The sequence below is a fragment of the Rutilus rutilus genome (assembly GCF_951802725.1).
Source record: "Rutilus rutilus genome assembly, chromosome: 6".
Lineage (NCBI taxonomy): Eukaryota > Metazoa > Chordata > Actinopteri > Cypriniformes > Leuciscidae > Rutilus > Rutilus rutilus.
In genome coordinates, this window is record NC_140214.1 from 6,413,034 (window position 1) to 6,438,563 (window position 25,530).

A 25,530-nucleotide genomic window follows, 5' to 3' on the forward strand; every position below is an offset into this window, starting at 1 on the left:
AACTCTCTCACCAGCTCAGTTTTGTCATGATCCTCAGCTGGAGAATTAGTAGTTTAGTTATATCAGTTAGATTTAATGTTCATGCTTCTAAATCTAAAACATAAAGCAGGAGATGTTTAAGAAAGATACAAGACAATTTAAGAAAGTTACAGCATTTTAATAACCTGCATATGATTTTTTTCTCCTTTTTTATTGAACAGTTATTCATGTACAAACAATATGGCAATATTATTAAATCTTTACATTAGAACATACAGAACAGGTAATAACCTGCATATGAATGAGACTATAGAAAGTTTGAAAACTGAAAACAAACATTGATTTGGACCGGTCACAGAAAACATTCCAGCATCCAACAATAAACTAATCTAAATGAGTAACTGTATATAAATGTTAAACCCCATTCATAATTCAAGCCACACACAGGTTTACATAGAAGTGAGAGAGACATTGACGTTTGTAAAGCCCAACTAGAACATTGGCCCAGTTTATCTGGTTAGAATGGCCCTGTTAGCCTCTGCTGGTAGAAGTTATAACTACACCATCTGACTGCAAAAAGCATTTTCCCCACCAATGACTGCCATTCAAAATATCAGTGTAAAAAACAGCAGAATATGGCAGATATCAAATTATGTACTTCAGGGATCCTGCAGCACCGGAGTCTTTGAGATGAAGGTTTGTGAGTCCAGTCAGGATAGCTTTCTCTGGGAATTATAGCGCTCATAAGAGAACACAAATTGTTTCAGCTGAAAATTGATTTATTCTAAAGTATTATCAAATTTACCTTAGGGTGGTCCTTATCAAGTCCTTTTTTTTTTATTTTTTTTTTATGTTAGTGTCTTAACCTCTTAAACTGTTCCTTTTAACTTCAAAATTAGAAATATGCAAAAATGTTGACAAAAAAAAGGATATTTACAGGTAGCTCAATCGTGTGGAAGATTGCCTATGTTAAGCTGTGGGGCATTATTGTGATATAAGTAATATTAAAAGTTGCTGCAAATGAACTACATTTTATTGAAATCAGAGCAACACTGACATGACAACAATGACAACAATCCCTCATTTCTGATGCTCAGCAGCCAGTGTTGACTTTTTACAGTCTGGATAGATCCGTCGGTGATCTTCCACCACATGAAGGAGAAACTGCAATTGTTCTTCAGAGTGTGTGAGATAGCCATTGTATTCTTGAATCAGAGCCACTCCTCTCTCGGCGTGATCATTGACTGTGGTTGCCTGTGCCTCCTGATAATCTGCTTGATTCGGCCAAAGTTCCGGGTCAATTTCAAGGAACGTAATGTAACGTAATGTAACGTAATGTAACCAAGGTGATCATCAATAGAAATATGTATTGATTCCACCAGGAAAGGTAAATCTGCTAAACCGGGTCATGGATGGATTAATTTGGATTTAGTTTCTACAATAAGTAAACTGAGATATGTATCTAAAATACATATTTAGGAATATATGGTGCATTAGATGCTTTAATGGATATTTTTTGGGGAATTTTACTAGCCAGGTACAATACCAATTCAAATGATCTGTTTTTACAAAAATCATCAAAATCTCAGAAAGTTTAAAGCTATTGAGCTACCAGTAATTATTATGTTACTGCCATAAAAATTGGCATGCTGTATTTTCTTATATAAAGGAACAATTTGAAGGGTTAAGAGCATGACAATTGGAGACTTTAAAAATAAGGACCACCCTAATTTACCTATACTTAACCAGATTAGTGTCACTAACATTTTAAAATCTCATGTTCAACAGAAACCTGGTCAAGAAAGTCAGCAAATTCAAACAGCATAAAAAACAATAAACATTATGATTACAGTACATGAAACTATATATTCAAATGACATGAGGGAAGCAGAGAAGCACTCGTTCATAACATCGGAGGCAACGGACTGAAGTTCATTGGACTTACAATAGTATAAGATATTCTGTAGTAAATTAAGACATTAAGCTCCATTTGTGAGTCCAGTCAATCCAAAAAGTATTTTTATGCTTTAACATTCATGAGCAGATGATTGGTGTCCTACTGTACAGTAGGTGACGGTGGTCCAGGTATCTCCTGTCATCTTCTGCGTCAGAGTCTGAAAAGAAATAAATCAAACCATCACAAAATGTGAAACAGTTAATATTCAGTATTGAGTCACATGACATTTATTATCTGACGTCTGCAGGAATATGAATCTCACCTCAACATCATCATAGTCTGTATCATCGCTCTGTTTGACACCTGAGAGGTCAGAATGGAAGTTTACTGCACAGATTACAGGTTTGTGTGGAAACATGTTTCTCTGCATTTGATTACTGTCAGATGTTTGATTTCTCTCATGTCTCAGACTGACAGCCTACAAGTTTAATATTGACCAGAGTTCTGGATTCACTAAACAGCTCTTAGTAATATAAAAACATTTTTGTAGTATCTCCTTAGAATTTCATAAAGAGTTGAAAAAGTGTATGAAATTTGAAAAAATGAGTTGAGTATTTATTGCCAGCAGCAAATATTTAGTGAAGTCAGAATTGTAGTCAAGATTTGAGAATAAATATTTAGAAACAGGATCATTTTGTGTATTTAAGGGATTTGCAAGGAATACTTTATGCTGTGAAACAGAAGGAAAATAAACTATAAACATACAATATGGCCAGACAAAACTAGACAATGATGTATCTTGGCTTAATATCTTACAAATGTTTAGACTGTGCAGTAATCATGTGTTGTTTCTCTATATAAACCTTATTGCTTATGTTCCCCTTTAATAATTTACATATTACAACATTCTTTAGCTACTAAAGAATAATTTTTTTAGGTATAAATATCAGTTTTTTAATATTTGTGAGATGGATATACCTTTATTATTCTTGCAGCAACAGTAAAGGAGCAAACCAGAAAACACTATCACGATCACTCCCACAACACCAAACACAGACATAAGATTTAACGAATTAAAAGATAATGGTTTAATATTTTCGGTTTGTAGTCTTTCATTATCTGGAAAGTAAAAGATGAACAACATAATTAGTCTATAGTAAGCAGCCTTGATTTGTGAGATAAAATTAAAAGCAGATATTTACCTCTACAGAGTTGTTTTATATGTATTCTGTCTTCCTTCCAGCTGACAGTGTTGCTATGGTTACAGATGATGGATTCCTCACTGCAGTTCAGGATGAGAGTGTTCTCATGTGATGTCACTTCCTGTGGAGAGCATCTGCCATATTCAAAAATGGAGCTGAGTGTGAGGTCATGACCTCTACATGTAAAACTAAAAGTAACACAGGAATCCCTGGACCAGATTGAGTTTACAGTCAGAACAGGAGCATCAACAGCGTCTGAAACACACATTTACTCCAAGATCAGAATCACACTCACAATTTAACAGCCCATTGATTAAAAAAAAAGTTTAAACATTAATTCATGCCATATAAATATCACAGTAGAGATGCAGTATACATTCAAATCTAAAGACAACATAAAGAATAAACACGACCCAACAATATTTATTTAACCACATTTATCTGTATTCTTTATTTAAACCGTCAGAGTAAAAATCAATAAAGTTAATAAACTAATGAATAAAAAAAAGTGCCACAAGCTTAAATGTGCACATTATATAAAAGTGAGAAATTAAACATAAATTGCTCTTATGAATTGTCTTTTATGCAGGAACACAATGAATTAAGACTCACCTATAACAGATACTCTGTATGCAGCAATATTTTTCATTAATTCTCCACTTGTTCTTGCTGTATAGAGTCCAGTGTCTGTCTTCGTCATGTTCCTCAGTGTGAGAGAGAAGGTTTCATCATTGAAATCCACTCTGTCCTTGTAGGAAGAGTGAAGATTTACTTTTTTAGTTCCACTTATATACACAACTATATTCTCTGATTTATCATTTCTCCAGGATAAAGTATAAAACTCTGGTAGTTCTTGTGTCTGTATATCCAGTTGAACAGAATCTCCCGTCTTCACAAACACAGAGATCTCAGCACTGAACCCTGAGGAGAGAGAAACACACTGTTTTGTTAACGCTCTGTGTTCAAGAGTTGATCAAAAACTACTGTTTCCATTCTGGAGTTGCAGTCTTGCAGATATTTTAGTCCTTACATTATGCATCGCTCTCAGTGCAATGTTAAATTACAGGTTATATGTCTTTGATGAACATTGAAAACACACAAATATCAAAACAATCTATGAGCGAGTCGTGACGACAGTGAAGGACAGGCCTGATCTTTACGCTGTGTTTCTGTTTCATTAGTGACAGCAGTCGTCCGTGAGGGGCTGCTGCCTTTACTCTCGTTTTGTGTTTGATTATTTTATTATTAAAAGTCTTTGATCGTTCGCCGGTTTCCGCCTCCTTCTTCCCACAACAACGAACTGTGTTACAACATGCTTCATGAAATATAACCAAAATATCTTCAATAAATACAAATCTGATGTCTGTTTTTTAATCCCTAATGTAGCCTAATGGAAATGATTCTTTATCACTCTAGTGTTAGTAATGTTAGAGACGAGTCACTCTAGTTCTCTAGTGCTTTAGTTTCTCATCAGGAGCAGATCCTGTTCATGAGAAGCAGAACTATAGCAGACTGAACATGATGCTTTACACAAGCGACATTATAGATAAAGCACTTGTAATAATTGAGTGTATTACCTGTGTTACAGATGAGGAGAAGGATGAAGGATGTAAGCAGATGATCTACTGCCATTGTAACGAACATCAAGATGGCTGAAGTTGTATTCTTAAAACAGGAAGTTGAATATGTTGAAATGACACTCATGTAGCCTCATTATAACTCTCTCACCACAAACAGCTCAGTTAAGCATTCGTTTAAAAACAGTCACACAGTTTCACACTGATCTCTGAGAAACAGCTTTTCCCTCCATATTGATGAGACTAGAAATGATGAAACTTGAACCAGCCACATAAAAAAGATGTGGAAAAATACACATATAAGCATTTTGTGAATAGCATTGGTTCTATACTACTACATGAGCAATTACTGTTAATGCACAACTTACATTAACATCAAGAGGTAATGTTACATTTAATTAACACTCCCAGTGTGTGCTCTTGGATGGGTTAAATGAAGAGGTCATGTCACATGAGTCAGTTGGTATCATTCCTCAGTTAGGAATGAGAACACAGAGAAATTAATCTACGCAACTCTGACAAGAAAACACCTGCTGAAGTGGCAATAAGCTTCTCATTGTATATGCGATATACAGTAAATCCCCGAAAAAGTGAAATTTTGTATGTGCATGATTCCAATAAAATTTCTGCCGGTGGAATTAAAGTTAAATGTCGTGTAATAATATCTTGGGGTCGATATTTGGAGATTACGTTCAGAATTTCTTCATTTCAATTTTCAGCCAAGGTTAGATAAAACTAAAAAGATACTATGTTGCTGGCATATCAGCAGCATAGTATATCAGGAGGGCATATCACACCTGGTTTACCCTGCTCTTTCCCTATACTGATAAAAAATAAATAAATTGTTAATTACTCTTTTTTTTTTTTTTGACTGATTTTCATTCTAATGATGTTAATCCTGATTATACTATATTATTACTTAGTCTTCTGGGTAATTTTCAACTTCACAAAGTCAGAAGTTGAACCATTTACTGTAATCCCAATTTTAGAGTTCTACTCTGATATAAAGTCTCTTTTTAATTCCTTCAAGAAAATGTCAAAACCTTGAAAACCCATAAGGTGTGTTTGACATCAACTACGCCTTGCTTTATGTGATACTCTAAATGGAAAATGGTGGTCTATGATATTTATTATAATTCATGCGTTTATTAATCAATAATCCTGCAAGTCACCTGTAGTCCATAAAGGCTTGAGTGAAATCATTCCATTTGAATTCAGTATTCCCATATCTTCAGTTAGGCTAAATACTGGAAACTGAATATATGACTGTATAAGTCATAGAATATATATATATTTTTAGATGAATCTCTTTTATTGGGATTCCACTTTGTCTGTCATTGTTTATTGAATTATTAATGAACTAAATATTCAAAACAATTTTAAATAAAAGAATGTCAAATACTAAATCAACTATTCATGATTAAAATACATAATGACAAGAATGTCAGATCTCGTGTTGAGGATCCAAACGCAGTATTTATTAACAGGGTAGTCCATAATTGTTATCCATATTCAGGCAAAGGTCATTTACAAACAAATAGACATACAAATAGACTCTGATCCCTTTATTTTGTTACGTCCTTGAGCCGGAAGGTAACAATACATAGATGCCTCATTAGCGGCTGTTTCAATGAGCTGCGATACATAAGCCGTCTGCCATACTGGAAGACCGTGAACATTCGAGAGCAAGATGACTGAGCGTCGACAACCGTAGTTGGATGCATGCATGAATATCTATATATGAAACAGACTTCAGCAGATGATTTTGCTAAATTAACAATACAACAAGAAAAAGGCATCAGCTGACATGACTTTAAAAAAAGTTACCACATATTACCAAAGTAAAAACATTTAATATTGAGTTAGTACATATAAAGGTTATCCCATTTCTTCGGGAATTTACATCTTGACGGTTTCACAACCAGAACCTGCACAACGTTGTGACATCATTTACTGTGAGTGACGACACACTGACCGTTGCAAGATGGCGGGCGCGCATACGTGCATGGAGCGGTCGAACTTGGCATACCTATACAAGTTCAGGGCTGAGGCAAACAGAGAAATCCAAATAACCTATATAGAAAAGAACAGGCAAAGAATCAAAAGAATCAGGAGATGGGAGATGGTACTGAACAAGAGGGGAGTGTTGGACAACCACCAGGGCACTTCATCTGGTGATCATGTCACCCTGTATGTAATTAAACAGGTTAGTCCCAGATATTAACATACACTATATGGGACAAAGGTTTTGGGACACCTGACTACACCAACAGGGACTGTAATGACATCACATTTTAAATACATAGACGTTAATTTGGATATTATCCTGCCTTTGCAGCTACAGCAGTTTCCACTCTTCTGGGAAGGCTTTCCACAAGATTTTGGAGTGTTTCTATGGGAGTTTTTTCCCTACGAAATTGGAGGCAGTGTCCAAAATGTCTTGATATGCTGAAGCACTGAAGACTTCCCTTCACTGGAGATAAGGGGTCTAGCACAACCCCTAAAAAACATCCGCATACCATTATACTTCCTCCAAACTTTACAGTTGGCACAACGTAATCGGGCAAGTAATGTTCAGACTCATCCATCAGATTGCCTAACTCCAGAGAACAGTGTGCTTTACACCACTCCATCCAACGCTTGACATTGTACTTGGTGATGTGAGGCTTGCGGAGTTTCTGCTTTTTCTAAATGCTTCCACTTTCCAATAATACCACTTACAGTTGACTGTGGAATATCTGGCGAGGATGAAATTTCACAAACTGACTTATTGACAGTACCACACTTGAATTCACTGAGCGACCCATTTTTCACAAATGTTTGTAAATGCAGACTGGTGCTTGATTTTATACACCTGTGGCAATGGGTCTGTTTGAAAAACCTATTCAATAAGAGGTTTGTCCCAATTCTTTTGACTATAATGTGTATTTTGTTTAAGAGAAAGCAGCAGTCAAGAAAATCAGCAAACAAATTCAAACTACATAAAAACACTCAATGAAGTGTGCGATTGCATGAAACTATATTAAAGTCACATGAGGGAATCAGAGAAGCACAAGTTCATAACATCTGCAGTAACCGAGTGAAGTTCATTCACAACAGTAAGAGTATCTGTACACTTCCTCAAGAGTTAAATGAAGACTTTAAGCTCCGTTTGTGAGTCCAGTCAATCATCAGTCTTTATGCTTTAACATTCATGAGCAGATGAAGGTGTTTGGTGTCCTACTGTACGGTAGGTGATGGTGGTCCAGGTATCTCCTGTCATCTTCTGCATTAGACTCTGAAAAGAAATCAAACAAACCATCACTGATCATCACAGAATATGAAACATAGTTAATACAGTAGTGGAGTTATTATGACACTGAAGCTTCAAAGCGCGTATCGAGTACACAGTGAAATTTCTCATGAAGCTCAGTTCTGCAGTGCGTATTGTTTTCAGAGAAACACGTGATCAACGATAAACAAAGCCTCACTTTCTTTCCCGTAACGTGAATGCTTCACTTTGCGTGTCGGAATATTTGAATCCTGACCACTACTCTACAGCTTAAGAAGTTTAAGTCCATTCACTATTTTTTTTTTTTTTTTTTTATAAATAAGCATATGGCCTATGTTACATGATCATATATTCTGCCATATAAACAGCATAGAAACCATAAAATAATTAGACCACCATTTACTTGCATCAAGCAACTCTGTTTTTTTTTTAATAATTAGTATTAATATAATTGTTACAATAAATGTATTGCCACACTTTAATATGTGAATTATATTATCAGAAAACTGAACATTTGACGGTCAGGCTTTCATTTGTGCTTAATAGATAAAACAACGGCGCTGCGCCCTCGGGTTTATGGCTGCCGTAAATTTGACTCTCTTGACACTCGGAATAATCAGGGGAAAGCCTCAGTGCTTCATGAGGCTTCATTTGCCCATCCCTATAATACAGTATTGGGTGACATTGTAACTAGGAAGGAGTGAATTCAATTAAAAGAAATCAAAACCAAAACAGGGAAACACTGGGAAAACAAACATGCACGATACATTCAACAATTGACATGAACAAACGAAACACAAGGGCTATATATAGTATACACAAGGAGTAACAAGCTAACAAGACACATCTGGGAACAATCAGAATAATCTACAGGGAATAGGCCAACTACAAAGGACTACAAACATGGCACTCGGGACAGGAAGTAAGACAAAAAGTCCTAATAAGACATATAAAAGACATGACATTTATTATCTGTGACGTCTGCAGGAATATGAATCTCACCTCAACATCATCATAGTCTGTATTATCGCTCTGTTTGACACCTGAGAGGTCAGAATGGAAGTTTACTGCACAGATTACAGGTTTGTGTGGAAACATGTTTCTCTGCATTTGATTACTGTCAGATGTTTGATTTCTCTCATGTCTCAGACTGACAGCCTACAAGTTTAATATTGACCAGAGTTCTGGATTCACTAAACAGCTCTTACTATTACTAATGATAAAAGGGCACATTTATTTTAATAGTTTCTTCAGAAGTTACAACACATTCTCATTCTCCCTCGTCACATTTGGACACTTATTCAGGACCCCTTGGAGTCACTTTTTAACTCACAGGATCCCCTTTAGTGACATTTCTCGACGTTCAGCGTGTCAACACACACAATAGGCATGGTTTTGCAATTAATACCTGTGACTGTACCTTTATTTGTCTGTTAAGTGTTTTATATTGTTGAAAAGTGGTTAGGTTTAGGGTAGTGGTGAGTATAAATATAAATATTTATAATATCAGTTCTACTTTTACAAATAAATGCAAAGAATTGAATGTATCTTGATCTGATGCATGAGGCAAACAACTGAAAGAAATCTGCACATCTTTAAATAAAGGGATACCCTGTGAGTTAAAATGTCACGCAACCCTATTGGTGAATCAAATTTTTGGCTTTGCAATAATCATGCATATCTTGTTGCTCTTAAACCTTTGTTTTCAGTATAAACAATCTAGATTTTCAGGTATAAATGTGAGATCAGTTTTTCAGTATATCTGTGATGGACATACCTTTATTATTCTTGCAGCAACAGTAAAGGACCAAACCAGAAAACACTATCACTATCACTCCCACAACAATCACAGTTGTGGTCAAAATGTAATCAAATCTCAAAATATGGATTGGTCTTCTTTCATTCTCTGGAAAGCAAGAGATGAAGAACAGCATTAATCAGCCTATTCAAAGCATATTCACAGTCACTTAATTATCTAATAATATTTAATATTTAACATTGAATAGGATTTAATAACATGCCTCTTACAGTTTGTAAACTAAAATCAGTTTGATCTGTAAAAATAAAGACAATAATGCTCACTGAATGTACACACACCCACACACACACACACACACACACACACACACACACACACACACACACACACACACACACACACACACACACACACACACACACACACACACACACACACACACACACACACACACACACACACACACGTGTCTTTACCTCCACAGAGCTGTGTAATGTTTATTCTGTCTATTTTCCAGCTGACAGTGTTGCTATGGTTACAGATGATGGATTCCTCACTGCAGTGCAGGATTAGAGTGTTGATTTGTGATGTCACTTCCTGTGGAGAGCATCTGTTGTTCTGATAGCTAGAGTTTATCATGAGGTCATGAGCTCTGCATGTGAAGTTCACAGTACAGGAGTCACTGCTGGACCAGATTGAGTTTACAGTCAGAACAGGAGCATCAACAGCGTCTGAAACACACATTTACTCCAAGATCAGAAACACACTCACAGCCCAGTGATGTAAAATGGTTTAAATGCTTGTTTTGTTGAATAAAGACCACAGTAGTGAAGTGATGAAGTACACATGAGTTTTCATCTCTACCCAAAAATATTTCTTTAACCACATTATTTATCTGTATTCTCTATTTAAGGACTCCAATGTTGTTGTTTTTTGCTTTAATTACAGTTGCAGAAAAACATAATGAATTTTAAAAAATGTGCCACAAGCTGGTTTCAATGTGCACATTATATAAAAGTGAAAATTAAACATAAATTACTCTTATGAATTGTTATTTATGCAGGAACACATGAAATCACACAATGAAATGAGTCTCACCCATAACAGATACTCTGTATGCAATATCTTTGTTGCGTAACCCACTTGTCTTTGCTGTATAGAGTCCAGTGTCTGTCTTCTGCATGTTCTTCAGTGTGAGAGAGAAGGTTTTATCATTGAAATCCACTCTGTCCTTGTAGGAAGGGTGATGTCTTACTTTTTTAGATTCATGTATATATTTAACTATATTCTCTGATTTATCATTTATCCAGAATAAAAGATCAAACTCTGGTAGTTCTTGTGTCTGTATATCCAGTTGAACAGAATCTCCCGTCTTCACAAACACAGAGATCTCAGCACTGAACCCTGAGGAGAGAGAAACACAGTTCAGCAGCTTTTGGATTTGGACCCATTTTACACCTCCATCTTACTCCATCATCAACTCTCACTCCTGTATTTTTATTTTATTTTTTATAAATAAATAAATCATAAGGTTCAATGGTTCAGTAATTTGTTGGGGCTGTGCTCACAGTAATATAAATGTGGCTTAAAGACACCAGACAGAAGCCTCATCACCAGCTGACTTAATTTCGTGAAGCACATCAGAGAGAGACTTAATCCATGAATATAAAATACTTGTTTCTATGATACATGGATCATGAAATATAACAAAAATATATTTAATAAGTAAATGTATAACTTTAAGGACTTTAAAGCATCATCAGTATCACTTTGTGTTTCAACCCCTGAAAAACTGGTGTCTATAAAAAAGATTTACATTTGTTTTTCAGTCCAGACATGATTCCCCGTCCACTCTTGTTAGTAATGTTAGAGACGAGTCACTCTAGTTCTCTAGTGCTTTAGTTTCTCATCAGGAGCAGATCCTGTTCATGAGAAGCAGAACTATAGCAGACTGAACATGATGCTTTACACAAGCGACATTATAGATAAAGCACTTAAAAACAAGACATTTCAGTTAGTTATACACATGTAATAATAGAGTGTATTACCTGTGTTACAGATGAGGAGAAGGATGAAGGATGTAAGCAGATGATCTACTGCCATTGTAACAAACATCAGGATGGCTGAAGCTGTATTCTTAAAACAGGAAGTTGAATATGTGAGAAATGACGCCCATGTAGCCTCAGTATAACTCTCTCACCAGCTCAGTTTTGTCATGATCCTCGGCTGGACAATTAGTAGTTTAGTTATATCAGTTAGATTTAATGTTAATGCTTCTAAATCTAAAACATAAAGCAGGAGATGTTTAAGAAAGATACAAGACAATTTAAGAAAGTTACAGCATTTTAATAACCTGCATATGATTTTTTTTCTCCTTTTTTATTGAACAGTTATTCATGTACAAACAATATGGCAATATTATTAAATCTTTACATTAGAACATACAGAACAGGTAATAACCTGCATATGAATGAGACTATAGAAAGTTTGAAAACTGAAAACAAACATTGATTTGGACCGTACACAGAAAACATTCCAGCATCCAACAATAAACTAATCTAAATGAGTAACTGTATATAAATGTTAAACCCCATTCATAATTCAAGCCACACACAGATTTACATAGAAGTGAGAGAGACATTGACGTTTGTAAAGCCCAACTAGAACATTGGCCCAGTTTATCTGGTTAGAATGGCCCTGTTAGCCTCTGCAGGTAGAAGTTATAACTACACCATCTGACTGCAAAAAGCATTTTCCCCACCAATGACTGCCATTCAAAATATCAGTGTAAAAAACAGCAGAATATGGCAAATATCAAATGATGTACTTCAGGGATCCTGCAGCACCTGAGTCTTTGAGATGAAGGTTTGTGAGTCCAGTCAGGATAGCTTTCTCTGGGAATTATAGCGCTCATAAGAAAACACAAATTGTTTCAGCTGAATTATTATTTTTTTCTAAAGTATTATCAAATTTACCTATACTTAACCAGATTAGTGTCACTAACTGTCATGTGGTTGAAGGAGAGAACCCAAATGCAGACACTCAAGGTTTATGATGACACAAAACAGAAAACAAAACCCACGAGGGGGCAAAACAGGACTGGAGGGGAATTCACCTAGACTAAGACTAGATAATAAACAAAGACTGGACTCTGACTTGACAGGAAACAAAACAGCAATACAATCTCTCAATTCTCATAAAACAGGATTCAGCCGAAGTACTCACAGGACAGTCACAGAGTTATACACACAATGTTTGACAATGTACCGACACAGGACAGAAAACATGAGGGGATTAAATAGGGAGCAAACTAATCAGGAACACAGGTGAAGGTGATGATAAAATAATTACAAGATGAGATAACAAGGGGGTGGGGTAAGGTGACAAGACAACGCAAGCACACAGCCCAAACAAATGGCCATGTGCTTACACATAAAACATGAGTCTGCCATGATCCTGCCTCAAGACAAGAGAAGCAGGCACGTGCACACATAGACATCAAAGGGGGCTTGAGCACCTGCCCTTTTTATTCCTGGAGAGAAAGTGCCCTTTTTTCTGGGGTGCTTTTTTTTTTATTTTTGAAAAAATAATATATATTCCTGTTAATAATATATATCCCAAATAAATCTATCAAATAAATAATTAATTTGACACAAAAAATTCATTTAAAAGTACGCTCCATCTCTGCGGTTAGAATCCTGTGAGTCCATAGCAACGCTCTGTTTTTCATGGAAACGGTCTGTTATACTCTATGGTTATACTCCGCACAGCGGTCTGTTATCAAGAAATAACCTTTACAGTCTATGGAAATAACAGACCGCATTCTACATTGGAATTTAACCAAGCCAAGTAATAAAATAAGCATATATCACCACCAGGTGACATGCTTTAGTTATTTTGTTTATCCTATTTACCTGCATTGCCCTGTCAATTAGATGCAAATGTGCGCATTTTAACTAGTTGACGCCTAATTTGCATACAGAACGTCCCCAGTTAATGACTTACATCAAGAGTCTTTCCCCCTGAAATGTAGAAATCTAAATTGGTGAATTTAGAAGAAATCTACAGATGCAAACAGATGGAGGATACACTCTAAAAAATGTAGTAAATCTGAGTAACTGCATCTGGTACATTAATAAATAAAACTGAGTAGAAATAAGTTAACATTAAACATTAAAAATAACAATATTTATAAATTCACTTTTTATTTATGAGTAATTATTAAATTAGCAGATTTTGCTATCTGTAACAAAATAGCAGCAACAGCCCTCTTCAGTTTAGAGTGAATATTTGTGTTGATTTTAACGTGTTATGTATTCTGATAACACCAAAATAATTAAAATGATGTAGTGCCTTGTGCAAAAATAAACAAATTATTAGTAAAACAGGCCCCACTGCTTGATGCAGTTATTTAGGTTATTCTATATATACTTGAAACTAGTAACATAGAAAATGTTTTCAAAACATGCACATTGCGGAATGGTTTCCTTTGCTGCTCTATAAACCTAGTGAATACTAAGTAGACCATGGTTTCTGTGTGAACTGATTAACTTTTTACATTTTTTTTTTTTTTTTAAAGGAAGTCAGAGTTGCATTAATATATACTTTTTTGTAAATAATTATGAGAAGTGCCCTTTATTTCACTTGAGCCCCTGCCCCTCAAAATTTCTGTGCACGTCCCTGAAGAGAAGATCTGGTACACAAAGGCAGAATCATGACAGAACCCCTCCCTTAAGGAGCGGCTTCCAGACGCTCCCTAAGGGAACATTAAACACAGGACAAGACCGACTGTGACATAGACACAAACCAACAATACATGACAAAAACTAACAATGGCAGACACGAATAAACTATAACAGGGTTGGGATGGAACAATAAAAACAACAAACAAGGAAGGGGAGGAGGAAACACTGAGTCCATGGGGGGGGAATCCAGAGAGGATAGGTGAGGTGGGAGTACTGGAGGGAAACACAAAGTCCTTAGGGGGCAGTCCAGGGTGGATGGGACGACTGGGGGTCTTGGATCTTCGGGACGAGGGCTGAGGACGGGGAATCCGGGGGGACTTGGCTGGAGACGAATGAGGAGATGACTTGGGGGAAACAGTCCGGGGCTAGGCAGCGACAGGGAAAACACATGGCAACTTGGCAGGAGACTTGATGGGGACAACAGGGGGCGACGACATGGGAGACAAAACAGGGGATGAAGCGGGTGACTGTGGGACAGGATCCTGTTTGAGAGGACAGACGGATCGGACTGGTCCCTCTGGGTCGATGACTCCAGACTGCGCTCGACTCAGAGCAGACTTCCGAACAGGACTCGGGACAGGAATTGATTCACTTGAATCTTCCATACTAGATACATTAGGTTCACTTGACTCAGGAACAGGACTCGATTCATTAGAATCATTCAGACTTGACCCATTTGATTCTCTTGAATCCTTTAGGCTTCTCACACTTGACTCGTGAGAAGCGCTGTCTGATGTCGTGGGTTCGTGACTTGAAAGTAACCTGGGTCTGGGTGGCATTTCAAGGATCTTTGCAAGAGCGGTAAGATAGTCAGATACGGCTCGAGCAGCTAAGACGACAGGCATCTCATTTCGGGCAGAAACTGCTTGCAGAACCTTGTGGCGGGCTCTGGGACAGCGCTTGCAGTGGCGGGCTCTGGGACAGCGCTTGCAGTGGCGGGCTCTGGGACAGCGCTTGCAGTGGCGGGCTCTGGGACAGCGCTTGCAGTGGCGGGCTCTGGGACAGCGCTTGCAGTGGCGGGCTCTGGGACAGCGCTTGCAGTGGCGGGCTCTGGGACAGCGCTTGCAGTGGCGGGCTCTGGGACAGCGCTTGCAGTGGCGGGCTCTGGGACAGCGCTTGCAGTGGCGGGCTCTGGGACAGCGCTTGCAGTGGCGGGCTCTGGGACAGCGCTTGCAGTGGCGGGCTCTGGGACAGCGCTTGCAGTGGCGGGCTCTGGGACAGCGCTTGCAGTGGCGGGCTCTGGGACAGCGCTTGCAGTGGCGGGCTCTGGGACAGCGCTTGCAGTGGCGGGCTCTGGGACAGCGCTTGCAGTGGCGGGCTCTGGGACAGCGCTTGCAGTGGCGGGCTCTGGGACAGCGCTTGCAGTGGCGGGCTCTGGGACAGCGCTTGCAGTGGCGGGCTCTGGGACAGCGCTTGCAGTGGCGGGCTCTGGGACAGCGCTTGCAGTGGCGGGCTCTGGGACAGCGCTTGCAGTGGCGGGCTCTGGGACAGCGCTTGCAGTGGCGGGCTCTGGGACAGCGCTTGCAGTGGCGGGCTCTGGGACAGCGCTTGCAGTGGCGGGCTCTGGGACAGCGCTTGCAGTGGCGGGCTCTGGGACAGCGCTTGCAGTGGCGGGCTCTGGGACAGCGCTTGCAGTGGCGGGCTCTGGGACAGCGCTTGCAGTGGCGGGCTCTGGGACAGCGCTTGCAGTGGCGGGCTCTGGGACAGCGCTTGCAGTGGCGGGCTCTGGGACAGCGCTTGCAGTGGCGGGCTCTGGGACAGCGCTTGCAGTGGCGGGCTCTGGGACAGCGCTTGCAGTGGCGGGCTCTGGGACAGCGCTTGCAGTGGCGGGCTCTGGGACAGCGCTTGCAGTGGCGGGCTCTGGGACAGCGCTTGCAGTGGCGGGCTCTGGGACAGCGCTTGCAGTGGCGGGCTCTGGGACAGCGCTTGCAGTGGCGGGCTCTGGGACAGCGCTTGCAGTGGCGGGCTCTGGGACAGCGCTTGCAGTGGCGGGCTCTGGGACAGCGCTTGCAGTGGCGGGCTCTGGGACAGCGCTTGCAGTGGCGGGCTCTGGGACAGCGCTTGCAGTGGCGGGCTCTGGGACAGCGCTTGCAGTGGCGGGCTCTGGGACAGCGCTTGCAGTGGCGGGCTCTGGGACAGCGCTTGCAGTGGCGGGCTCTGGGACAGCGCTTGCAGTGGCGGGCTCTGGGACAGCGCTTGCAGTGGCGGGCTCTGGGACAGCGCTTGCAGTGGCGGGCTCTGGGACAGCGCTTGCAGTGGCGGGCTCTGGGACAGCGCTTGCAGTGGCGGGCTCTGGGACAGCGCTTGCAGTGGCGGGCTCTGGGACAGCGCTTGCAGTGGCGGGCTCTGGGACAGCGCTTGCAGTGGCGGGCTCTGGGACAGCGCTTGCAGTGGCGGGCTCTGGGACAGCGCTTGCAGTGGCGGGCTCTGGGACAGCGCTTGCAGTGGCGGGCTCTGGGACAGCGCTTGCAGTGGCGGGCTCTGGGACAGCGCTTGCAGTGGCGGGCTCTGGGACAGCGCTTGCAGTGGCGGGCTCTGGGACAGCGCTTGCAGTGGCGGGCTCTGGGACAGCGCTTGCAGTGGCGGGCTCTGGGACAGCGCTTGCAGTGGCGGGCTCTGGGACAGCGCTTGCAGTGGCGGGCTCTGGGACAGCGCTTGCAGTGGCGGGCTCTGGGACAGCGCTTGCAGTGGCGGGCTCTGGGACAGCGCTTGCAGTGGCGGGCTCTGGGACAGCGCTTGCAGTGGCGGGCTCTGGGACAGCGCTTGCAGTGGCGGGCTCTGGGACAGCGCTTGCAGTGGCGGGCTCTGGGACAGGCAGAGACGAAGGACGGGAGACTCCCCTCCTCCTCTTCTTCCTCCTAGGTCGCGGAGCGGAGGCCGCAGTCAGACTAGCGACTGGTTGGAGAATCTCTGCGAGGTCCGTAGCAGGCACTGGGAAGACAACCCCAGGAAGAGTAGACTCCGTCGAAGAGGACTCCGAGGCAGATTCCCACGATAAGCGTCTTCCTCGCTTTCCGCAGAGGCTGACAGACGTGGTGGGTGTCTCGGGTGTAGAAGAGGAGTGAGCTTGGTCGCCCAGCGAAGCAACAGCGAGAATGCAACCCTCCGGGATCACTGGCAGAGTGGTAGGTGAGAAGCTCGTGGGACCCTTTGGCTCTCTCCGAGATAAGCAATCCACCATTGCTCGAAATGGGCGAAGAGTCAGCTCCTCTCGTTCAGGCAGAGGAGGAGGAGGAGAGTTGAGACCAGCGATGAAATAGCGAGAAACCAGGATCTCAGGCAGGAAGAATCTCTTCTCTTCAACTACTTGGGCATACCTCTTCAGGGACAACTCACCCTGCAGAGGGAATGGAAGTTTTCCATTTCTACTGTCAGCAATGGCCAACTGCCACCATCGTTCTTGATCCATCGGCTGTGGTTTAGTGGGAGAAGACATACAGTCTGCTGGGTTCTTCTTTGGTCGGTACATTCTGTTGTGTGGTTGAAGAAGAGAACCCAAATGCAGACACTCAAGGTTTATTATGACACAAAACAGAAAACAAAACCCACGAGGGGGCAAAACAGGACTGGAGGGGAATTCACCTAGACTAAGACTAGATAATAAACAAAGACTGGACTCTGACTTGACAGGAAACAAAACAGCAATACAATCTCTCAATTCTCATAAAACAGGATTCAGCCGAAGTACTCACAGGACAGTCACAGAGTTATACACACAATGTTTGACAATGTACCGACACAGGACAGAAAACATGAGGGGATTAAATAGGGAGCAAACTAATCAGGAACACAGGTGAAGGTGATGATAAAATAATTACAAGATGAGATAACAAGGGGGCGGGGTAAGGTGACAAGACAACGCAAGCACACAGCCCAAACAAATGGCCATGTGCTTACACATAAAACATGAGTCTGCCATGATCCTGCCTCAAGACAAGAGAAGATCTGGTAAACAAAGGCAGAATCATTTTAAAATCTCATGTTCAACAGAAACCTGGTCAAGAAAGACAGCAAATTCAAACAGCATAAAAACAATAAACAGTATGATCACAGTACATGAAACTATATATTCAAATGACATGAGGGAAGCAGAGAAGCACTCATTCATAATATCTGAGGAAACGGACTGAAGTTCATTGGACTTACAATAGTATAAGAAATTCTGTACACTTCCACAAGAGTCATGAAGTCTGGGAGTAAATGAAGACGTTAAGCTCCATTTGTGAGTCCAGTCAATCCAAAAAGTATTTTTTTTTTATATATACTTTTATATTTATATTTTTCTTTTTTATACTTTAACATTCATGAGCAGATGAAGGTGTTTGTTGTCCTACTGTACAGTAGGTGACGGTGGTCCAGGTATCTCCTGTCATCTTCTGCGTCAGAGTCTAAAAAGAAATAAATCAAGCCAGCACAAAATGTGAAACAGTTAATATTCAGTATTGGGTCACATGACATTTATTATCTGTGACGTCTGCAGGAATATGAACCGTCATTTGAATCTCACCTCAACATCATCATAGTCTGTATCATCGCTCTGTTTGACACCTGAGAGGTCAGAATGGAAGTTTACTGCACAGATTACAGGTTTGTGTGGAAACATGTTTCTCTGCATTTGATTACTGTCAGATGTTTGATTTCTCTCATGTCTCAGACTGACAGCCTACAAGTTTAATATTGACCAGAGTTCTGCATTCACTAAACAGCTCTTAGTAATATAACATTTTTGTAGTATCTCCTTAGAATTTCATAAAGAGTTGAAAAGTGTATGAAATTTTAAAAAATGAATTGAGTATGTATTGCCAGCAGCAAATATTTAGTGAAGTCAGAATTGTAGTCAAGATTTGAGAAGAAATATTTAGAAACAGGATCATTTTGTGTATTTAAGGGATTTGCAAGGAATATTTTATGCTGTGAAACAGAAGGAAAATAAACTATAAACATACAATATGCCCAGACAAAACTAGACAATGATGTATCTTGGCTTAATATCTTATAAATGTTTAGACTGTGCAGTAATCATGTGTTGTTTCTCTATATAAACCTTATTGCTTATGTTCCCCTTTAATAATTTCCATATTCCAACATTCTTTAGCTACTACAGAAGCAATTTTTTAGGTATAAATATCTTTTTTTTAATATATTTGTGAGATGGATATACCTTTATTATTCTTGCAGCAACAGTAAAGGAGCAAACCAGAAAACACTATCACGATCACTCCCACAACACCAAACACAATGAACTTAAGACTTAACAAATTAAAATATGATGTAGGGGGAGTTTCGATTTCATTATCTGGAAAGTAAAAGATGAAGAACATAATAATTAGTCTATAGTAAGTAACTTTGATTTGTGAGATAAAATTAAAAGCAGATATTTACCTCTACACAGTTGTTTTATATGTATTCTGTCTATTTTCCAGCTAACTGGGTTGCTATGGTTACAGATGATGGATTCCTCACTGCAGTTCAGGATGAGAGTGTTGATTTGTGATGTCACTTCCTCTGGAGAGCATCTGCCATATTTAAAAATGGAGCTGAGTGTGAGGTCATGACCTCTACATGTAAAACTAAAATTAACACAGGAATCACTGGACCAGATTGAGTTTACAGTCAGAACAGGAGCATCAACAGCGTCTGAAACACACATTTACTCCAAGATCAGAATCACACTCACAATTTAACAGCCCATTGATTAAAAAAAGTTTAAACATTAATTCATGCTGTATAAATATTACAGTAGAGATGCAGTATACATTCAAATCTAAAGACAACATAAAGAGTAAACACAACCCAACAATATTTCTTTAACCACATTTATCTGTATTCTTTATTTAAAACGTCAGAGTAAAAATCAATAAAGTTTATAAACTGATAAAAAAAAAAAAAAGTGCCACAAGCTTAAATGTGCACACTATATAAAAGTGAGAAATTAAACATAAATGACTCTTATGAATTGTCTTTTATGCAGGAACACAATGAAATCACACTCACCTATAACAGATACTCTGTATGTAACAATATTGTTCTCTGATTCTCCACTTGTTCTTGCTGTATAGAGTCCAGTGTCTGTCTTCTGCATGTTCTTCAGTGTGAGAGAGAAGGTTTTATCATTGAAATCCACTCTGTCCTTGAAGGAAGAGTGAAGTCTTACTTTTTTAGAGTTGCTTGTATATTTAACTATATTCTCTGATTTATCATTTATCCAGGATAAATCATCAAACTCTGGTAGTTCTCGTGTCTGTATATCCAGTTGAACAGAATCTCCCGTCTTCACAAACACAGAGATCTCAGCACTGAACCCTGAGGAGAGAGAAACACAGTTCAGCAGCTTTTGGATTTGGACCCATTTTACACCTCCATCTTACTCCATCATCAACTCTCACTCCTGTATTTGTTTGGATAAATAAATAAATAAATAAATAAATCATAAGGTTCAATGGTTCAGTAATTTGTTGGGGCTGTGCTCACAGTGATATAAATGTGGTATAAAAACACCAGACAGAAGTCTGATTACAACTGTAATGCAGCATTAAGACCTTGGTCAAGGACATACATCACATCAAGTCAACCGCACCAACTGTCATATACTGTATGTTTTATTATTTTTATATCTGACTTAATTTCGTGAAGCACATTAGAGAGAGACTTAATCCATGAATATAAAATACTTGTTTCTATGATACATGGATCATGAAATATAACAAAAATATCTTTAATAAGTAACTGTATAACTTTAGGGACTTTAAAGCATCATCAGCATCACTTTGTGTTTTAACCCCAGAAAAACTGGTGTCTGTAAACAGATTTACATTTGTTTTTCAGTCCAGACATGATTCCACCATCCACTCTTGTTAGTAATGTTAGAGACGAGTCACTCTAGTTCTCTAGTGCTTTAGTTTCTCATCAGGAGCAGATCCTGTTCATGAGAAGCAGAACTATAGCAGACTGAACATGATGCTTTACACAAGCGACATTATAGATAAAGCACTTGAAAACAAGACATTTCAGTTAGTTATACACATGTAATAATTGTGTATTACCTGTGTTACAGATGAGGAGAAGGATGAAGGATGTAAGCAGATGATCTACTGCCATTGTAACAAACATCAGGATGGCTGAAGCTGTATTCTTAAAACAGGAAGTTGAATATGCTGAAATGACACTCATGTAGCCTCAGTATAACTCTCTCACCAGCTCAGTTTTGTCATGATCCTCGGCTGGACAATTAGTAGTTTAGTTATATCAGTTAGATTTAATGTTAATGCTTCTAAAACTAAAAACTAAAGCAGGAAATGTTTAAGAAAGATACAGGACAATTTAAGAAAGTTACAGCATTTTAATAACCTGCATATGTTTTTTTTCTCTCCTTTTTTATTGAACAGTTATTCATGTACAAACAGTATGGCAATATTATTAAATCTTTACATTAGAACATACAGAACAGGTAATAACCTGCATATGAATGAGACTATAGAAAGTTTGAAAACTGAAAACAAACATTGGTTTGGACCGGTCACAGAAAACATTCCAGCATCCAACAATAAACTAATCTAAATGAGTAACTGTATATAAATGTTAAACCCCATTCATAATTCAAGCCACACACATATTTACATAGAAGTGAGAGAGACATTGACGTTTGTAAAGCCCAACTAGAACATTGGCCCAGTTTATCTGGTTAGAATGGCCCTGTTAGCCTCTGCTGGTAGAAGTTATAACTACACCATCTGACTACAAAAAGCATTTTCCCCACCAATGACTGCCATTCAAAATATCAGTGTAAAAAACAGCAGAATATGGCAAATATCAAATGATGTACTTCAGGGATCCTGCAGCACCTGAGTCTTTGAGATGAAGGTTTGTGAGTCCAGTCAGGATAGCTTTCTCTGGGAATTATAGCGCTCATAAGAAAACACAAATTGTTTCAGCTGAAAATTTATTTATTCTAAAGTATTATCAAATTTACTTAGGGTGGTCCTTATCAAGTCCTTTTTATTTGTTTTTTTGTTTGTTTGTTTTTTTGCAAAATATTAGTGTCTTAACCTCTTAAACGGTTCCTTTTAACTTCAAAATTAGAAATATGCAAAAATGTTGACAAAAAAAAGGATATTTAGAGGTAGCTCAATCATGTGGAAGATTGCCTATGTTTAGCTGTGGGGCGTTATTGTGATATAAGTAATATTAAAAGTTGCTGCAAATGAACTACATTTTATTGAAATCAGAGCAACACTGGCATGACAACAATGGCAACAATCTCAAAAAAAGCACAAAGTTTTCAACAATCCCTCATTTCTGATGCTCAGCAGCCAGTGTTGCCTTTATGCAGTCTGGATAGATCCGTCGGTGATCTTCCACCACATGAAGGAGAAACTGCAATTGTTCTTCAGAGTGTGTGAGATAGCCATTGTATTCTTGAATCAGAGCCACGCCTCTCTCGGCGTGATCATTGACTGTGGTTGCCTGTGCCTCCTGATAATCTGCTTGATTCGGCCAAAGTTCCGGGTCAATTTCAAGGAACGTAATGTAACGTAACGTAATGTAACCAAGGTGATCATCAATAGAAATATGTATTGATTCCACCAGGAAAGGTAAATCTGCTAAACCGGGTCATGGATGGATTCATTTGGATTTAGTTTCTACTATAAGTAAACTGAGATATGTATCTAAAATACACATTTAGGAATATATGGTGCATTAGATGCTTTTATGGAGATTTTTTTGGGAATTTTACTAGCCAGGTACAATACCAATTCAAATGATCTGTTTTGACGAAAATCATCAAAATCTCAGTAAGTTTAAAGCTATTGAGCTACCAGTAATTATTATGTTACTGCCATAAAAAATGGCATGCTGTATTTTCTTATATAAAGGAACAATTTGAAGGGTTAAGAGCATGACAATTGGAGACTTTAAAAATAAGGACCACCCTAATTTACCTATACTTAACCAGATTAGTGTCACTAACATTTTAAAATCTCATGTTCAACAGAAAGTCAGCAAATTCAAACAGCATAAAAAACAATAAACATTATGATTACAGTACATGAAACTATATATTCAAATGACATGAGGGAAGCAGAGAAGCACTCGTTCATAATATCTGAGGCAACGGACTGAAGTTCATTGGACTTACAATAGTATAAGATATTCTGTAGTAAATGAAGACGTTAAGCTCCATTTGTGAGTCCAGTCAATCCAAAAAGTCTTTTTATGCTTTAACATTCATGAGCAGATGATTGGTGTCCTACTGTACAGTAGGTGATGGTGGTCCAGGTATCTCCTGTCATCTTCTGTGTCAGAGTCTGAAAAGAAATAAATCAAACCATCACAAAATGTGAAACAGTTAATATTCAGTATTGGGTCACATGACATTTATTATCTGTGACATCTGCAGGAATATGAATCTCACCTCAACATCATCATAGTCTGTATCATCGCTCTGTTTGACACCTGAGAGGTCAGAATGGAAGTTTACTGCACAGATTACAGGTTTGTGTGGAAACATGTTTCTCTGCATTTGATTACTGTCAGATGTTTGATTTCTCTCTCGGACTGACAGCCTACAAGTTTAATATTGACCAGAGTTCTGGATTCACTAAACAGCTCTTAGTAATATAAAATGAGTTTTGAAATTTAAAAAAAATTGTTGAGTATTTATTGCCAGCAGCAAATATTTTGTGAAGTCAGAATTGTAGTCAAGATTTGAGGAGAAATATTTAGAAACAGGATCATTTTGTGTATTTAAGGGATTTGCAAGGAATATTTTAAGCTGTGAAACAGAAGGAAAATAAACTATAAACATACAATATGGCCAGACAAAACTAGACAATGATTTATCTTGGCTTAATATATTATAAATGTTTAGACTGTGCAGTAATCATGTGTTGTTTCTCTATATAAACCTTATTGCTTATGTTCCCCTTTAATAATTTACATATTACAACATTCTTTAACTACTAAAGAATACATTTTTTAGGTATAAATATCAGTTTTTTAATATTTGTGAGATGGATATACCTTTATTATTCTTGCAGCAACAGTAAAGGAGCAAACCAGAAAACACTATCACGATCACTCCCACAACACCAAACACAATAAACATAAGACTTAACGATTTATAAGATGATGTAGGCCTATGGGTAGTTTCGATTTCATTATCTGGAAAGTAAAAGATGAAGAACATAATAATTAATCTATAGTAAGTAGCTTTGATTTGTGAGATAAAATTAAAAGCAGATATTTACCTCTACAGAGTTGTTTTATATGTATTCTGTCTATTTTCCAGCTGACAGTGTTGCTATGGTTACAGATGATGGATTCCTCACTGCAGTGCAGGATGAGAGTGTTCTCATGTGATGTCACTTCCTGTGGAGAGCATCTGTTGTTCTGATAGCTAGAGTTTATCATGAGGTCATGAGCTCTGCATGTGAAGTTCACAGTACAGGAGTCACTGCTGGACCAGATTGAGTTTACAGTCAGAACAGGAGCATCAACAGCGTCTGAAACACACATTTACTCCAAGATCAGAATCACACTCACAATTTAACAGCCCATTGATTAAAAAAAAGTTTAAACATTAATTCATGCCGTATAAATATCACAGTAGAGATGCAGTATACATTCAAATCTAAAGACAACATAAAGAATAAACACGACCCAACAATATTTATTTAACCACATTTATCTGTATTCTTTATTTAAAACGTCAGAGTAAAAATCAATAAAGTTAATAAACTAATGAATAAAAAAAAGTGTCACAAGCTTAAATGTGCACATTATATAAAAGTGAGAAATTAAACATAAATTGCTCTTATGAATTGTCTTTTATGCAGGAACACAATGAATTAAGTCTCACCTATAACAGATACTCTGTATGCAGCAATATTTTTCTCTGAGTCTCCACTTGCTCTTGCTGTATAGAGTCCAGTGTCTGTCTTCGTCATGTTCTTCAGTGTGAGAGAGAAGGTTTTATCATTGAAATCCGCTCTGTCCTTGTAGGAAGAGTGAGGTTTTACTTTTTTAGTTCCACCTATATACAGAACTATATTCTCTGATTTATCATTTCTCCAGTATAAAGTATAAAACTCTGGTAGATCT

At 38.9% G+C, this 25,530-nt stretch overlaps 1 protein-coding gene across 1 annotated transcript; it reads right to left on the minus strand.

Annotated features, from left to right (window-relative positions):
* Positions 1-147: 147 nt before the first annotated feature.
* On the minus strand, positions 148-24,397 carry LOC311292338 (uncharacterized protein). The gene is made up of 9 exons (XM_084412003.1): positions 23,843-24,397; positions 21,474-23,735; positions 20,425-20,733; positions 10,162-10,416; positions 3,691-3,999; positions 3,079-3,333; positions 2,855-2,995; positions 2,199-2,239; positions 148-2,093 (listed from the first exon to the last, which is right to left on the minus strand). The coding sequence occupies exons 2-9, from the start codon at positions 21,598-21,600 to the stop codon at positions 2,007-2,009; spliced, it is 1,524 nt and encodes a 507-aa protein (XP_084268129.1). The 5' UTR covers positions 21,601-23,735; positions 23,843-24,397; the 3' UTR covers positions 148-2,006.
* Between the last annotated feature and the right edge of the window lie 1,133 nt (positions 24,398-25,530).

Coding starts and splice junctions, on each gene's coding strand:
- LOC311292338 (XM_084412003.1), bottom strand. CDS start 21,600: ATGAGTGTCATTTCAGCATATTCAACTTCCTGTTTTAAGAATACAGCT. Junction 20,734..21,473: donor TCTCCTCATCTGTAACACAG/GTAATACACAAT, acceptor CTCTCTCCTCAG/GGTTCAGTGCTGAGATCTCT. Junction 2,240..2,854: donor TTGCTGCAAGAATAATAAAG/GTATATCCATCT, acceptor CTGACCTCTCAG/GTGTCAAACAGAGCGATGAT.